Source organism: Panthera leo, chromosome C1 (assembly GCF_018350215.1).
Source record: "Panthera leo isolate Ple1 chromosome C1, P.leo_Ple1_pat1.1, whole genome shotgun sequence".
In the NCBI taxonomy this organism is placed as follows: Eukaryota; Metazoa; Chordata; class Mammalia; order Carnivora; family Felidae; genus Panthera; species Panthera leo.
The window spans coordinates 35,282,730-35,301,202 of NC_056686.1; the positions used below are offsets into that span (position 1 = coordinate 35,282,730).

At 39.5% G+C, this 18,473-nt stretch overlaps 1 protein-coding gene across 1 annotated transcript in view; it reads right to left on the reverse strand.

Moving 5' to 3' along the window:
- Positions 1 to 18,473, reverse strand: part of ZSWIM5 (zinc finger SWIM-type containing 5) — a 73,334-nt gene that overhangs the window by 36,823 nt on the left and 18,038 nt on the right. The window contains exons 3-5 of the mRNA XM_042948591.1: positions 15,284 to 15,432; positions 13,850 to 14,000; positions 1,791 to 1,970 (exon numbers count right to left, since the gene is read on the reverse strand). Of these exons, the coding sequence (XP_042804525.1) occupies positions 1,791 to 1,970; positions 13,850 to 14,000; positions 15,284 to 15,432 (480 nt within the window). The remainder of the gene's footprint in view (positions 1 to 1,790; positions 1,971 to 13,849; positions 14,001 to 15,283; positions 15,433 to 18,473) is intronic.

The following is an 18,473-nucleotide window of genomic DNA, read 5'->3' on the forward strand; positions in this document are numbered from 1 at the left end:
CTCTTCATCATGTTCAGCTCTGTGGGTGTGAGCACTAAGAAATTAGAGTTGGACTTAGCTACTAAAGTTAGTGTTAAAGTTGCTCTATGAGTGAAATAAAGGGAAAAAGGAGGTTGAGTATGTAGGTGTTGAGAGTAATTATAATGATGCACCAAGGAATCTAACCTGGATAAGGAGGAAAATGAGGCTACCAGGAAAATGAAAATGTGGCAGGATCAAAATTCCTAGTGGGTTAAAGAATTATTGGAATTGGCATACTAGAGAAAATAAACTAGCAAGACTGATGATGGTTATTAGAGCTGCCTGAAATTTAGATTATGAAGAAGGTATTGCTAGTGGTAATGACAAGGCTTAGAGTATGATCTTGGGATTGCATGGCTCAATTATGGTGGTAGACAAGACTACTAAAAGATAGGAGGTCAAAGAATTAAGAGACTAGAATATTGGAAGGATCATCTGTGTGGCTACTGAAATCAAGAATTCCAATATAAGTAGTGATAGCAGAGAACAAAAATCTTCAAGGGATGGGGAGAGGGCGGGGGCGGGTGTGGGGATTGACCCAGAGGTCTAAAATGACCCAAATCAGAAGGGTAGCAGATAGTATATTTTGATGGCATTAACTTTAAAGCTGCGGGGTATTTTGGGAAGGAGGAAAAGACAATGATACAGAAATGGCAATGAAGAGTAAGTGGGATGCCTATTGCCCCATTAGGTAAAGAGCCGTTAAGAGCTAAATCAGCCACAACTTGAGAAGACTGCAGAAGAAGCAATATTCTCAAATGAGAATCAGTAACAACAAATAACCAATTTGATAAGGAAGAAACTGCCAAAATAGAAGCATGTCTTTACATGCATTTGATTCTCTATGCCAATCTAAAGCCAATACTAAAGGGATGGTGTGTTGTGGAGGTTAGATGAGTGTGAGTAAAGGGTAGCTTAAAGAAATGGCAAAACTATAGTCTTTTCACTTCTTGTTACCTTAGTTGCCTTGAATATACTGACAATCAATTATGAGACACTAGATGAAAACCTGGCAAAAACAATTTAAATTATTTTCTCCTTGGGATTAAAAACATCAGAGTTATCACTTAAAATAGAAGGGACTGACATGTAAAATCAATGTGTGAAAAAAATCCCCTACCAATAAAGGTTTCCAATGGGCTAAAGAGCAATCAGTTGCCAACAGCAAATAGCCTGAGTTAGATGAACTAAAAACTGATGTGAATGCTGATGCTCAGTGATATTCGTAGGTCACTGGGCTCAAAAGGCAGAGAGTACAGTATTGTTGGATTTATCTTAAAATGGGGCAAGAGTCCTAGCAGTAATTTGGGAAGATAATCCGTCCTAGCTATCTGCTATATAAAAACATTTGAGGAAAACAGGAAAGTAAGAAAAGCAATTGTCGAGCCATTTTAAAAGCTGTGTTTTGCAGGCCTTCCATTCTTCTCTTCAGGTAAGTCTTCTGAGCTAAAACCAACCCCAACCGAGGCCAAGATCCATTAGTCATGATGAACTGGAAAGGTAAAGAGGATTCATGCAGAGGACCCTAGGAATTTATGCTGGGCACTGTAAGGACACTCTAGATACAGAAAAAGACAGCATCCATAATGTCAAAGATAAAAGCTTACCCTTACTTAAGGCTTGGTATTTCAAGACAAACAAAGGACAGGCTTTTCTTACTGAGGGTGACAATACTGACAGCCAACTGTCCAGCCACCTTTGTTTTACCACTTTACCCTCCCACCTTTGGAGTTCCAGGCACAAAGACATTAGAAGGATTTATGGCTCACCTGGGCTGTGACTGGCATTCTGGGGAAGTGCATTGGTGATGTTGGGTAGCTCATGCCCATAGTTCCCATCCTCCAGGGGACAGACATCCAGGTCACTCCACCTCTGCAGTTGCTGCAGCCAACAGGATTTTTCTTCCAGTTTGCAATGTGGATTTAAAATGATGCATACCCATAAGGCCCCTGGAAAATAAAGCAACCAACATTCTTGATATCTCTCCTCTGATGTATGTTAAGCTTTAATTTTTCAGTCTTTTCTTCTCTTCTATTTTTAGTGGTAGGAAAAGTTTCCAAAACATCAGCTTTTCTCAATATAAAAAAATCAAATCTGTTGGGGCGCCTGGGTGGTTCAGTTGGTTGAGCATCTAACCTTTCTTACTTATATTTTTCTTAAAGTTTATTTACTTCTTTTGTGAGAGACAGAGACAGCACAAGTGGGGGATGGGGGGAGAGAGAGAGAATCCCAAGCAGGCTCCATGCTGGTAGGAGTGTCTGACTCTTGATTTCGGCACCGGTTGTGATCTCATAGTCGTGAGATCTCTCTCCCACTCCCTCTGCTGCTCCCCAGCTCTCTCACACACACACACACACTCTCTCTCTCAAAAAATAAAGAAAGAAATAAAATCTGCTAAAGTTTTCAGAAATGGCTTATTTTTCCTTCTCAGAGCTTCCTTAAATATCCTTCCTGGATATCTGGATATGTGCCTGTAATGATGAACAAGACCGATTTGGGCTTGAATTCTGAGCTCAGATTTGTAGTCCAACATATATTTATTGAGAACTTTCTATGTTCAAGGCCTATTCTCCTACTGGAGAATAAGACACTGTTCCAACCCTTGAGGAGCTGACTAATGGGGGACATAGATAGATACATATAATGTTACTTGAATATGATGAGTGTTAAGGTAAAGATATGGGGACAACAGCAAGATAGAGGAAGGGCACTTAGCATAAGGGCAGGGGTCAGAAGGGAGGTGCTCAGAAAAGGTTTCAATTTTTGGTTAGTAGACTTTAGGCTTTCTGAAATTCATATTCCTCAACTGTAAAACTGAGAGCACATAAATAACTACTTTGTTTTTGATGCTTATTTATTTTTGAGAGAGAGAGAGAAAGAGAGCATAGGTGGGGGAAGGGCAGAGAGAGAAAGAGGAAACAGGATCATACAGGGAAGGGGCAGAGACAGAGGGAGATAGAGGATCCTAAGCAGGTTCTGTGCTGACAGCAGAGAGCCCGACTTGGGGTTTGAACCCATGAACTGTGAGATTATGACCTGAGCCAAAATCAGATGCTCAACCAGCTGAGTCACCCAGATGTCCCCCAAACAACTACTTTGTAGGGATGTTGTGAGAATTAAATGAAATAACATTTGTAAAAGGCCTAGCATATTACTTGGCACATAGCAGAATTTTAGTATTTCCTTTTTCCAAGAAAAATGGTTTATTTCAGTTTGGATTTTGATACAGTTGATCTATTAGGATGTCTTAAAACTATCACATTCTTGGATCTTCTCTGTCACTGTAGCAGAGTATCACATATTCTATACAATATATGAGTACTGTCTCTCCAACCATATTACCCTTCTTTTCAAGCAAACCTGCTTCTTTTCAAGGTTGGCTATAACTGAACTAGATATATTCTCAATCTCAGACCAGCAGTAAGCCTGGCTGCAAAGTATCTTAAGTTAAACATCTTTTGGGATGAAGCTATATCTGTGGACGGAGGTACTTTGAAACACTATTTCAAGGTCCTTCAAACTCAAATAGGAATGGTTTAAAGGCCATTTTAGCCCTAATTTCAGATACTACCTGAAGATAGTGAAAATTCATTTCTACTGGCTCAGTTTTAAAAATCTACCATGAAATAAAAACTACACTGTGTAATATAATAGTATTATATTATGATGCTCTGAAGGGAATCATAGTTAGGATTCACTCAAATAATTATAATAATAAAGTATGGCAAATGCTATCATAGACATAGATAAAATCCTATGAGAATATACATGATGGAACAATGAATTCTGCATGTGGGGTCAGAAGTTATAGAAAGGAAATGGCATTTCAGTTCGAAGAATAAACATGAATTAATTCCCGTTAAAGATAGCTAACCACTGTTTCCTTTTGAAACCTCACTAAAATGAAAGTAAAAGGATAAAAACAGGTGTAAACACATACAGACACAGAGAATGGGAGAGATAAAAGAGAATAGCCACAAAATTTTGCAATGTGGAAAGCTTGTGGATGAGTGATAGCTGACCTAGCAGAACAGAAAAGTGGAAACCTCCATCAGTGGTTAGAAAGCCCAGAAGCAGACTGATTCACGCTTCAGAACCCTGCTGAAAGTGGGGCTGAAACTAGTAAAATTGGTTAGAAGTTTGTCAAAGGTCTCAGGATCCCAAAGTTCCTACTCTATTCAAGGCAACTGAGTGCCTGCTCCTCCCCTCTCCTGGAAGAAGACCAGAACTTTACTCACTGGGAAGGTTGATTCAGAGAGGTTCTGGATTGGAAATATTACTCACAGCCAAGGATGGGGTTTCCATACTAAAAACTGAGGGATGAAATCAATACATGTTGAACAAATGGATACCCTCCAACCCAACCCTAACCCTCAACCCTAACCCTCTTTCCCCCCCTGGTTCTAAGAAGACTATGACAGGCTTATAACCCAGAAACAAGAGACTGGAGGATTCAAATTAGCCCAAGGACAGAAAACATAGCAGATAACTGAAAAAACCCAGCCAGATCATCCTCAGTTAAACTGACTAACAAGGCCACACACACACATACATACATGCACACACATACGTGCGTGCACACACATGCAAAGAACTTCCTTTTAGTTTTTAACTGTTACTCTTAAATAGAAATGGACAGCTAAGAAATGTTAGGTATATGAGGAAAGCATCTGACATAAAGGACAGAGAACAAAAGTAAACAGAAAGAAGAAAAACTTGGGAGGAAATACAAAAAAGGCAGAGAAGAAAGAAAACTTAAATAAAAAAACCCTGCAATTGTTATCAGCAAAATGAGAAGATACTGCATCTATGAAAAAAGTGCAGGATGCAACAACAAAAATGGGCTCTTGGAAATTAAACCTATGGTGACAAAAAATACATTAAAAATTAGTAAGATGTTTGAAAGATAAAACGGAGGAAACCACCTGGAAGATAAAAGACAAAAACAAAAACAAAAACACACCAAAACAATGAGAGAAAAAAATAAAACTAGAGAATCAATCTCCATTTAGTATATTTAGTCATAAGAAATAATCTAGCAATTTTACTATTTTTTGAGACATCCCTTCTGGAACTCTCTATTTTCTTATCCCTAATCTAGACTGTTTATCTTCTAAGCCTGTTGCATAGTAACCTAGAAGCTAATATCCAAATAACAGAAGTAGTTCCAGACAAAAAGAGAAAAAAAAGGGTGAGGAAATGAAAAAAAATTTTTTTTCAAGAAAACATCTTAAACTAAAAGATGCAAGTTTCCCAGTTGAGAAGGTTTAGTGAGGATTAAGCAGATTAGATTTTTTATTTTTTAAATTTTATTTATTTATTTTTAAGTAGGCTTCATGCCCAGCGCAGAGCGCAACATAGGGTTTGAACTCACGACCCTGAGGTCAAGACCTGAGCTGAGATCAAGAGTCGGGAGCTTAACCGACTGAGGCCCCCAGGTGTCCCCAGATTAGATTTTTTTTAAGTTTATTTATTTATATTTTTAGTAATCTCTACACCCAACGTGAGGCTCAAACACACAACACTGAGACTAAGAGTCGCATGCTCTACTGACTGAGCCAGCCAGGCACCCAAGGAGATCAGATTTTTTAAAAATTTAGGGGGCGCCTGGGTGGCTCAGTCATTTGGGTATCTGATTCTTGATTCTAGCTCAGGTCATGATCTCATGGTTGTGAGATGGAGCCCTGCATCGGGCTCCGTGCTGAGTATGGAGCCTGCTTGGAATTCTCTCTCTCTCCCTCTGTCTCTCTCTTTCTTTCAAATTAAAAAAAAAATTTAGAAGAAGACCAACAGAAAAAACAAAACTTTCCTGAACGAGAATGGCCTGGTACTTCACAACAGCAAGTGGAAGCTAGAGGACAATGGAGATAGGTCTTCAAAATTCTAAGGGAAAAAGATAAGATTTCCAACCTAGAATTATGCACCCAATCAAAGTATCAATCAAAAGTGAGGGTAAAATCCAGATACTCAGCAATACAAAATTTATCAACTATGAAAAATTCATCTCCCACCCTATCTGAGGAAGCTACTGGAAAATGTACTCTACCAAAACAAGAAAGTAAATCCATAGAGAAGAAGGTGTTGGATCCAGAAAACAGGGGGTTCAACATAGGGGAAAGGAAAAGGGAAGTCCTAGAATGATAGTAAAGAGCAGTATCTACACGATTATCCTGCAGCAGGTTTGGAGAGCACACAATCTAAACCAGGAATAGGAAAATAAATGGTTCCAGAAGAAATGTCTCTAACAAGATAATAACATTGATAGATTATTTGATGTGACCAAATATACTGTATGAAGATTTTAAGTTACTGGTAAATAATTGGGGGGTAAATTAATGATAACAACAGAAAAATCTGCAACCTAATAGTCAAACAACAAACAAACAAAAATAATTTTTAATTCCTGAAGGAGAAAAAAAAGTTGTTTAAGAAAGTAAATGTAGTGGGGCGCCTGGGTGGCTTGGTCGGTTAAGCGTCCGACTTCGGCTCAGGTCATGATCTCACGGTCCGTGAGTTCGAGCCCCGCGTCGGGCTCTGTGCTGACAGTTCAGAGCCTGGAGCCTGTTTCAGATTCTGTGTCTCCCTGTCTCTCTGCCCCTCCCCTGTTCATGCTCTGTCTCTCTCTGTCTCAAAAATAAAAATAACGTTAAAAAAAAAAAGTAATGTAGTATTAGTATACTACATGACTGTGCTACAGATATGTATTTAGTCATAATAATGCACACATTTAATGTTGATCTAACCTCAAATTATAATGTCACTATTTTGCTCTCATTCTAGGACTTTCCTTTTCCTTTCTCCTGTGTTGAACCCCCTGTTTTCTGGATCCAACACCTTCCTCTCTATGGATTTACTTTCTTGTTTTGGTAGAGTACATTTTCCAGTAGCTTCCTCAGATAGGGTGGGAGATGAATTTTCCATAGTTGATATATTTTGCATTGCTGAATGTCTGGATTTTACCCTCACTTTTGATTGATACTTTGATTGGGTGTGTAATTCTAGGTTGGAAATCTTATTTTCTTCCCTTAGAATTTTGAAGACCTATCTCCATGTGCATATCTGGCATGTGCATAGGTATGTATATATTGGGGGCTATAGAGTCATTGAGAATGAGATCTCTCATGAAAACCCCTGTTCCTTCTGCCATGGGAGAACACAGTGAAAAGATGACTACCTATAAGCCTGGAAGTAGGCCCTCACTTGACACCAAATCTACCAGTCATTTGATCTTGGACTTCCTAGCCTCTAGAACTATAAGAAATAAATTTCTGTTGTTTGTAAGTCACTTAGTCTTTGGTATTCTGTTGTGGCACCCTAAACAGACTAAGGCATAAATTGGTACCAAGAAGTGGGGTCCCACCATAACAAATACCTAAAAGTGTGAAAGCAATTTTGGAACTGGGTAAAGGGTAGAGGCTGAAAGAATTGAGTTGCATGCTAGAAAAAGCCTATGCTGCTGTGAACAGACCTTTAAAGATGATTCTGGTGAGGTCCCAGAAAGAAAAGAGGAGACCTGTAGAGAAAGTCTGAACCTCCTTAATAGTCCTGAACAGAGTGTTGGTAGAAAAATGGAGGGTTAAGGCCATTCTGATGAGATCTCAGATGGAAATGAGGAACATGTCAGTGGAAATCGGAGGAAAGGCAATCCTTGTCATACAGTGGCAAAGAACTTGGCTAAATTGTGTTCATGTCCTAGTGTTTTGTGGAATGTAGAACTTGTGAGTGATGAAATTAGCTGAGGAACTAAGTGAAGTACTGAAAGAGTAGCCTGGTTCCTCTTGACTGCTTACAGTAAAATGTGAGAAGAAAGATACGATTTAAGGATGGGATTGTTAATCAAAAAAGAAGCAGAACTTAAAGATCTGCAACACTGTCAGCCTGTCCATATTGAAAAGAGTAAGAGGGGTGCCTGGGTGGCTCAGGGTAAGCATTCAATTCTTGACGTCGGCTCAGGTCATGATCTCATAGTTCTTGAGATTGAGCTCTGCTTGGGATTCTCTCACTCCCTCTTATGGTAACAGCCCAAATGTCCATCCATTGACTAATGAATGGATAAATATGTAGTGTGCATATATGTATGTATGTGTACACACACACACACACACACACACACACACACTGGAATATTACTCGGAAATCAAAAAGAATGAAATCTTGCGATTTGCAACAATGTGGATGGAACTAGAGTGTATTATGCTAAGCAAAATAAGTCAGAGGAAGACAAATATCATATGATTTCACTCATATATGGAATTTAAGATACATAACAGATGAACACAGGGGAAGGGAAGGAAAAATAAGATAAAAACAGAGAGAGAGGAAACCATAAGCAACTCTTAAACACAGAAAACAAACTGAAGATTGCTGGAGGGGAGGTGGGTGGGGGGATGGGCTACATGGGGTGAGGGGAGGTGGGGGGTGGTGGGTATTAAGGATGGCACTTGCTGGGATAAGCACTGGGTGTTATTATTTTTTTATTTATTAAAAATTTTAAAAATGTTTATTTATTTTTGAAAGAGAGGGAGCACGAGTGGGAGAAGGGGCAGACAGAGAGGGAGACACAGAATCCAAAGCAGGCTCTAGGCTCTGAGCAGTCAGCACAGAGCCCAGTGTGGAGCTTGAACCCACGTACTGTGAGATCATGACCTGAGCTGAAGTCGGATGTTTAATTGACTGAGCCAACCAGGCACCCTGAGCACTGGGTATTATATGAAAGTGATGAACCACTGGGTTCTACTCCTGAAACCAATACTACACTCTATGTTAACTAATGTGAATTAAAAAAACAAACAACTATGAGGAGGTATCACCTCACACCTGTTAGAATGGCTAAAATTAAAAACAAGAAACAACAGATGTTGGCGAGCATGCAGAGAAAGGGGAACCCTCTTGCACTGTTGGTGGGAATGCAAACTGGTGCAGCCACTGTGGAAAACAGTATGGACGTTCCTCAGAAAGTTACAAATAGAACTACTCTATGATCCAGCAATCGCACTATTAGATATTTACCCAAAGAATACAAGAATACTAATTCAAAAGCATACATGCACTCCAATGTTTACAGCATCAACAATAGTCAAATTATGGAAACAGCCTAAGTGTCAAAGATGTGGTAATATATACACATGGAATATTACTTAGCACAAAAAAGAATGAAATCTTGTCATTTTCAATGACATGGATAAAGCTAGAGAGTATAATCCTTAGTGAAATAAGTCAGAGAAAGACAAATACCATATGATTTCACTCAGATGCAGAATTTAGTAACAGAACAAACAAACAAAAGGGAAAAAAGAGGGAGGCAAACCAAGAAACAGACTCTTCTTTTTTAAAGTTTATTTATTTATTTTGAGAGAGAGAGAGTGTGCACACAGGAGGGGCAGAGAGAATCTCAACCAGGCTCTGCACTGTTAACACGGAGTCCGATGTGGGGTTCAAACCCACAAACCAGGAGATCATGACCTGAGCCGAAACCAAGAGTTGGATGCGTAACCAACAGAGCCACCCAGGTGCTCCCAAGAAACAGACTCTTTTTTTTTTTTTAATTTTTTTTAACGTTTATTTATTTATTTTTTTGAGAGAGAAACAGAGAGTGAGTGGGGGAGAGGAAGAGAGAAAGAGGGAGACACAGAATCTGAAGCAGGCTCCAGGCTCTGAGCTGTCAGCACAGAGCCTGACATGGGGCTTGAACCCACAAGCTGGGAGACCATGACCTGAGCAGAAGTCAGAAGCCCAAATGACTGAGCCACCCAGGTGCCCCCCAAGAAACAGACTCTTAGCTATAGAGAACAAAATGTTGGTTACCAGAATCGTTGGTTGGGGGGATGAGTTACATAGGTAATGGGGATTAAGGAATATATTGTGATGAGCACTGGGTGCTGTATGGAAGTGCTGAATCATTACACTGTACACCTGAAACTAATACACTGTATGTTAACTAACTAGAATTCAAATAAAAACTTAAAAATAAGAAATACTGCTTTGAAGGGAAGAAGAGAAATGGGGTAATAATTGGAAGGGGATGAAAACATCAAAGGCACTTTTTTTGAGACTGAAGATATTAGAGCATTTTTGTATGCTGATGGGATGGGTCTAGTAGAGAGGGAGAAATTAATAATGACAGAGGGGTGCCTGAGTGGCTCAGGTGGTTAGGTGTCTGACTCTTGATTTCAGCTCAGGTCATGATACGGTTTGTGGATTTGAGCCCCAAGTCAGGCTTTGCACTGACAGTGTGGAGCCTGTTTGAGATTTTCTCTCTCTCCCTCTTTCTCTACTCCTCCCCTACTTGCATGCATGTTCTCTCTCTTACTCTCAAAATAAGTTAATTAAAAGAAACCTTTAAAAAAATGCCAGAGAGGGGCGCCTGGGTAACTCAGTTGGTTAAGTGTCCAACTTCAGCTCAGGTCATGATCTCATGGCTTGTGAGTTCAAGACTCGTGTTGGACTCTGTGCTGACAGCTCAGAGCCTGGAGCCTGCTTCGGATTCTGTGTCTCCGTCTCTCTCTGCCCTTCCCCCACTCAGACTCTGTCTTTCTTTCTCAAAAATAAATAAACATTAAAAAAATAAAAAACAAATAATGCCACAGGGAGGAGATAATTGCAGGAGCAGAATTCTTGAGAAAAGGAGATGGCATAGGACCCAGAACAAATATGTAAGACTTGCCCTTTTATGGGAGCAAAGATATTTCATAGATTTTTAAAAAAACTTTTTAATCTTGTGGTTAGAACTCATGAACCTCAAACTCAAGATCATGACCTGAGCCGAAGTCAGACGCTTAACCAACTGAGACATCCAGGCGCCCCAAGATATTTCATAGATTTTAACAGAATATAAAGTAAAGTATATATGTACAGATATGGGGAGATGAGAAAACTTCATGTCTGACTGTTTCTATTTTCTCTGGTTCAGGGACTGAAAGTAGTGAGTCCATTCCTTTAAATTCCTACAAACCCTACTTAGGTCTTCCCAGGTGAGCAGGCTGTGTGAACACTAAGGAACCCTCAGAGTAGTTAGGGGAGGCATGAATGCACCACACTCTGGTGTCTGACCTGATAAGGTTTTCCTTAGTGCAGTGGTTCTCAAATTGTGATCTCTGGAACAGCAGCAACAGCATTCTTTTTTCTTTTTATTAAAAAAAATTTTTTTAATATAACTTATTGTCAAATTGGCTTACATACAACACCCAGTGCTCACCCCAACAAGTGCTCTCCTCAATTCCCATCACCCACTTTCCCCTCTCCCCAACACCCCATCAACCCTTAGTTTGTTCTCTGTATTTAAGAGTCTCTCCTGGTTTGCCTCCCTCCCTCTTTATTTTTTAAAATTTAAATCCAAGTTATTTAACATATAGTGTAATAATGATTTCAGGAATGTAATTTATTGACTCATCACTTACATATAACACCCAGTGCTCATCCCAACAAGTATCCTCCTTAATGCCCCTTGCCCATTTAGCCCATCCTTCCACCCAACACCCTACCAGCAACCCTCAGTTGTAGCAACAGCATTCTTTAAAAAAAAATTTGTTAGAAATTCAAATTATCAGGCCCTATTCCAAACTACGGAATCAAAAACTGAGGACAGGGCCCAGAAACCTTTTTAAATAAGTACTCTTGGTGATTTTGAGAAGTTTGAGAATCACTGTCTTTGCAGGATGCTGAGAGTTTCTTGGAAGATTGTTATAGCAATTTCTTAGGTATAAAGCTGTCAGAAGCAAGAGCTTTTCATAATGAACCTAAGTATATGACAAGTGCTTTAAAAACACTGGAGACCAGCTGTGTTTACTTCTTCTCACCTACCTTTGTCTCAAAGGCAAAGCCCAAGTCCACAACACAATCCCATGAGTATGCCAGAAATTAATCTATGAGATTCAGGCCTCAGATAAAACCAACTCACTGAAGAAGGCTGAGTTTAAATTAAAAAAACATGCACTTTGGAGAAAAAAGTAAATAACAAGATAGAATTGAGGGAGATGTTGCAGAAGGATGTTTGATTTGGAATCAAACAGATTGCGGTTCCATAGGTAGAACTATCACTTACTGGTATGTGACCTTGAATAAAATACTTAACTTTTCTGAGTTCAGTTTTCCCATCTAAAAACATGAAGATGCCAAAATCTTACCTTGGAAGGGAGTCCATGACTGCAATCCTTTCTGAGTAAAGAGTCTAGAAGTAGTCCCAAGTTGCCATGCATTGTATCACGTGACCTTGGTCACAACAGGTTGGACCAGTAGCTTTGGAATAATAATGCAATATTTCTACACCTCAGAAAGTGTAACTATGTCCTGGCAGAGACAGTCTCCTATAATTTTATTCTGTATGGAGAAGTAACCAGAATGGTCTCTGTTTCTTTGCAATAAACACACGATTACCTTATAGGGTTGTTATGAGAATTACATGAAAAAAATGTGAGTATAATCTTCAACAGATAATGGCATATAACACTCAATAATGTAGCTATTCATTGGTAATGAGTGCTTCAAAGCTGTTAATGCCACAGCCGTTAATGCCACAGATAAAAAAGCCTCAGTACCCAAAACCAAAAACTCATACTTACCAGCCCCAAAGTAACCAAGTATAGTTACAGAGTCATTAAGCCTCATACTCTGAGGCTTTTAGCCCTGAGGATATGAAATGTATGTTTTAGGGGCTTCAGCCCAGAAGAGCACACTAAACTCCTAACCTGCAGTTTTCTCTTGTATTATTTTGTATGAGTGCCCAAGTTTGTTGTTGCTTTCTGGCATGGAGGAAGTATGGAGGAGTTGTATCAGAACTTGCAGAGTATGCTACACAGAGAGCTTTTCCAGTATAACTAAAAAGGGGGGCCATGCTTGGATTCAGGGTATGGAAGATTCTGAAAATAGGGAGAGTTGTGAGTATTAGCACTGCAAAACTGGCCTTGGAGCAGCGGACTCATACAGAGAAATGATGACCAAAGAAGATGGCCTTGAATAGAAAAATCTAGAACAGAGAGGTCATTCAGGAGGCCACAGGTCTAATTTAATCTAAACATTTCCAAGGCCCTCAACCAGACCAGTGGTGATGGGAAATAAAAGGTGTGAATGGACACTGAATTGCAGTTTGAAGGTCAAGGCATCAAATGAAGTTGGTGACTGAATGTTGGGAATGAAAGAAGAATGAGTGCTTGACATTAAGTTTGGTAGAGTGAGGAATGGTGGTGCCAATGCCAGAGTCAGGGCACCCTTTTTTGGTAGAAGGCCTGAGTTCATCTTTGGATTTCTCAAGCTTGAGGTAATCAGGGGATTTTTCAGTGGAAATGGTCACAAGCAGTGCTAATATGGGACTGGAACTCAGATAAGTGGAAAGAAGATAAGGCTGAGATCAACATAGAGGTAAGCTCTGAAGATATGACATTAAAAAAAAAAAGTTCTCAAGGGAGTATAGTGGAAGAAGAATAGAAGTCCAAGGCCCAAGTCTTAGAAACTGCCCTATGTATAGAGGTCCATCTAGTAGTGATAAAGAAGAGAAAACTCAGGAAAAGCAAGAAAAGTGAGGTTGATAAGTATTTGGAGAGCCAGGCTAGTGCCATGCAGTAGAAGCCAAGGGAAGAGGTTTTCCCTCAGCAAAGACTTCTATGTGGTAACATCTGGAACAGATGTCAATAGCAAAGCACAATGCTGTGGAAGCAACACAAGTGAGTTCAGAATACTCTGGATAGCCTGTGTAAAGCCTGTATCTTCCACAGCTAGGCTAAAGTTCATTTAGCAAGACCTATGTAATGACTGATGGCAAGTGTTCACTAACACTGTTGCCAGGGGGAAAACTGGTAGGACAGACATAGTACTTCTCTGAGATAGGGGAACTTACCTAGCTCATCCCAGAGCTGCCTGCACTTATCTGTCATGCTTGTTCCTTGCTGCCTCCAGAGTGTGAGTCGTGGGTCAGCCATAAACTGCTCAGTTATCAGCGTCAGCATCCTGGCTCCATTGGAATCTCTCATCCGCAGCATCTCTCGAACCTGACACATAAGGAGGGGCCAGGGGTTGGTGACTGCACATCATGAAAAAGCAGGAGAAGGAAGGGGAGGAGAAGATGAAGTATCTAAGCACAACATATCCAAAGAGCCAAAAAGAAGCCTTCTTGTTCTAGAAGCAAGTTCTCTGCATATATCAAGAAAGCCTGCTGTACACAATGAGATACCACTTCATATCCACTAGGATGGCTAGAATAAAAAAATCAGATAACAACAAGTATTGGTGATAATATAGAGAAATCAGATCCCTGACACACCATTGGTGGGAATGTAAAATGGTGCAGCCACTTTAGAAATCAGTCTAGCAGTTCCTCAAATGATTAACGTAGAGTTATATGACCTATCAATTTCAATCCTAGAGAGAAATGAAAACACATGTCCACAAAGAAACTTGTATAAGAATGTTTATAAAAGTATTTGTAATAGCCAAAAGATGGAAATAATACAAATATCCACTAACAGAGAATGCATAAACCAAAGTGGCATATCCATACATTAGGATATTATTCAACTAAAAAAGGAATTAAGTACACAGATACATGTTACAACATGGATGACCCTTGAAAATACTCTGCTAGGTGAAAGAAGCCAAGCACAAAAGACTACATACTATATGATTCCTTCCCTATGAAAGTCCAGAATAGGGAAATATATAGAGACAGAAAGTAGATTAGTGGTTGTTTAGAGCTGGGAGAGGAGAAATGGAGGATAGGGAAGTGACAGGTAAAGAGTATGGGATTTCTTTCTAGGGTGATGAAAAAGTTCTAAAGTTGACTGTGGTGATGGCTGCACATATCTGCGAATATATTAAAAACCACTGAATTGCACACTTTAAGTGGGTGACTTTTACAGTATGTGAATTATCTTTTACTGAAGGTGTTAAAAAAAAAAAAAAAGAAAGACCGCCGTGAGAGCCCCCAGTTCCAAAAGACTAAATCTCTTCAAGGCCTCATCCAGCAGCCTTGGGTTCAAGGCAGAGGGATGATGGCTTCCTTACTAAAACCCACAGCAATGCTAACTTATTTAGAGTGGAGCAGAAGGAAGAGGACTACCAGGGTGAGTTTGTAGGGGTCTCTGGATGCCACCTGCTCGGGATCAGGTCTGCTCTGTTCAGCATCTCCCAATAGTTTTCAAGCTTTCAGGACAGATAGGTCTAGTGAGCTAGCTAAAATGCATGAAGCCAGAAGTGTGGTGAGGCCCGTGTAATTAAAGTAAAAAAACAAACAAAACAAAACAAAACAAAAAAACCAATACCTTTCATATCTTACCTTAGCAAACATTGAATTGAGTTGCTTTCCAGAGCCATAGTAACCACCCTGGGAGAGAAAGAGTTTCACTTGTTCTTTCACCTGTTCTTCATCCAAATGCCAACAGTTCTCATCATCAATGCTGGCCCCAGCTGTGGGGTCAGGGGCACCTGTGAGGAATGGGAATGGTGACATGAATCCCCTGAATTCATATGCTACACATTTGGCAGAAGGGGTACTCTTTGAGGATATTAAAAAACAGACGGCTTACTCTGCCTTATTCTGGGCTTTGTCAACTGTGTGGTCCTATAAATAAATGTAAGAGGGCTAATGCTAGTTTCACACTCACTTATGTTCCAGTTGTATTCCCTTACAAGGTCTACAAATACCATTCTAGGGGGAGAAATCCCAGAAGGAAATGCACAAACATGAAAAAAATGATATATTTTTTTCCTAGGAAGGTGACATTTCTTTCTTCTTCTTCTTTTTGCCTTCCTATGAAGTTCAAAATAAGCCTTAAAGTATAGATATTATTGTAAAATAAAAAATACTTCCTTAGAAAATAAAAAAAAATTGTTTTTAAAGTTCACTATAAAATTTAGCTTCTTTTTTTAAATTTTTTTTAACATTTATTTATTTTTGAGACAGAGAGAGACAGAGCATGAATGGGGGAGGGTCACAGAGAGAGGGAGACACAGAATCCGAAACAGGCTCCAGGCTCTGAGCTGTCAGCTCAGAGCCCGACGCGGGGCTCGAACCCACGGACCGTGAGATCATGACCTGAGCTGAAGTTGGACACTTAACCAACCGAGCCACCCAGGCGCCCCTAAAATTTAGCTTCTTAAGCAGAGTCAACACTTCTGAATTTCTAGAAACTTGCCCCTTAAAGCACAGGCAGAGGTGCACATAAGGTGATATGTTTTATAAATTTATACTCAAAATATCTTTCATATCTGGTTCTCACTACAACACATTAAAACAGTTTTAGTTATTTACACATTCTTCTCCCCTAGTGCCCTGCTAGCCACTTGCTTACAGTTGAATCCCAAGTTGAATCCACAGCTGAATTGCCTATACCACAGTACTGGTAATGCGGTAGGCACCTAGGAAATATTTGTGGAATGAAAACGGAATCTTCTCTCACTTTCTCAAAGCCAGAGTCTTACGTTAAGTTTTTAGCAACCTGCCTCCAAGTTACAAAAGACTATTAATCAAATGCTCTATAGGTGTGGTCATGTAATAGAATATAAATTCACGTCATGTTTGGGGCACCTGGGTGGCTCAGTCTGATTCTTGATCTTGGCTCGGGTCATGATCTCGTGGTTCCTGAGATCAAGCCTTGTGCAGGGCTCTGTGCTGACAGCGTGGAGTCTGTTTGGGATTCTCTGTCTCTCTCACTCTGCCTCTCTCTCTCTCTCTCAAAATAAATAAATAAAACATTAAATAAATTCATGTCATGTTTAATTAGTCTACCTTTCCTCTTGTCTTCCTAGTTCAAAGTCCTGCTCAAATGAAATCCAGGTCTACACAGAAAAGTTGCTTTTCAGCTAAGCTTTTTTAGAGCATCTTATTCTCCATGAAATCAGGAGGGTTCACACATTCATTTATTCTACAAGTACTAATTAACACATATGATTGTCCAGTTTATGGTATCTACTATATGCTACTTTCTTCAAATGTATTATACTGAACACAGTTCTGACTATATCACTTGCCCACTCAGAAGTCTTCAGTGATGCACCATTTTTATTAAATTAAGTCCAAATGCTTTAGATTGGCATTCAAGGATCTCTCTGCTCAGGCCTTGTCTTTCATTTCTAGCCTTGTCTACCCTATATTTATGTCATGGTTCAGCTAGAAACTTAGCGTTCCCAGAAGTCAACCACATTTCCTTATGACTTTACTTCTGCTTTTTCCTTTACTTCTCTCCCACTCCTGTACCCCATTCTTTAGCCAAAAAAATGAAACTTCTCATTGTCAATATTGCCTCAGTCAGGGCTACAATGAGCAGTGGAAACCATAAAGTAAGTATACAGAAAGGCCAACACTGCTTAGCTCATTTGGCAAGAGAAGCTCTTTTTTATCCCCTAACTGAATTAACCATACAACCCACTGCTCCCTCCCTGTCAAAAGTATGTCCATCTTATGCTCACATGGATATAAAAGGAGTAATACTCTTCTTAGCACTTTATTATTGCTTTTCCTAAAGACTTGTGGCATTTTGCTGTACATCAGAATTGTGCATTTCTCATATATTCCCAAATAAATTGAAATTTTTTAAGAGTAGGTGTTCATTTTTTGTACCTTATAGTTCCTGGCTCATTATAGCACTGAGTTAATATTTATAGAATAAACAAATGCATGTCTCATTGGCCATCTAGATTTAAGCTCCAGGTGGGTAAATAATATATCCTACACTTCTTTTGTATCCCTAAAGTGGCAAAGCAAAACAAACATACTCCTTATCCTTAAATACTTGTTAATAGAGCCATTTTTTTAGTGCTTCCTACATGCCAAAGTCTAAGCACTTTTTGTACATATCCTCACTAGAACATACTCTCCTTGAGGGCATAAACTGTTTTGTTTGTGGGCATATTTGCAACATGTAGAACAGTACCTGGCACACAGTAGGTGCTCAGTGCTTATCTGGTGAGTAAATTCCAATGAACCCTCATAACAAGTCTAGAAGGTAGTATTATTATCCTAATTTTAAAATGAAAAAACTAAAGCTTATACAGGTAAGTAATGTAACAGATGGGAAGTATATTAGCTAGGATTTGTATTTGGTTTCTCTTCAAAGGCTGTTGTTCACTATGACACTGAACTTTGGCCTCCAGCCTCATCTAGAGGCTGTGACCCACTAGCTGGTTTCAGGATCTTGAATGGAAAGCTGGATGGTGTGTCTAAAGATAGTCAAATCTTTCTTGGCCTATGTCACTATACAGAATATAGGACTAGTCAGAATAATGCATTTTCCCCATAGTGAGGATAAAAGAGTTCTCACCAATACACTGATTCTCAAATGTTAATACACAGAATAATCACCTGGGTTTGTGTTCAAAATGCAGATTATAGAGTCTCACCTCCAATGATTCTAGTTTTCAGTAGCTCTATACAGACAGAACTGAGATTAAATGAGATGCACTTTGTATAAACCAAAGACTGGGCATCTGAGTACCTTGTTGCCAAGAACAGGGATGAGGGAAGAACA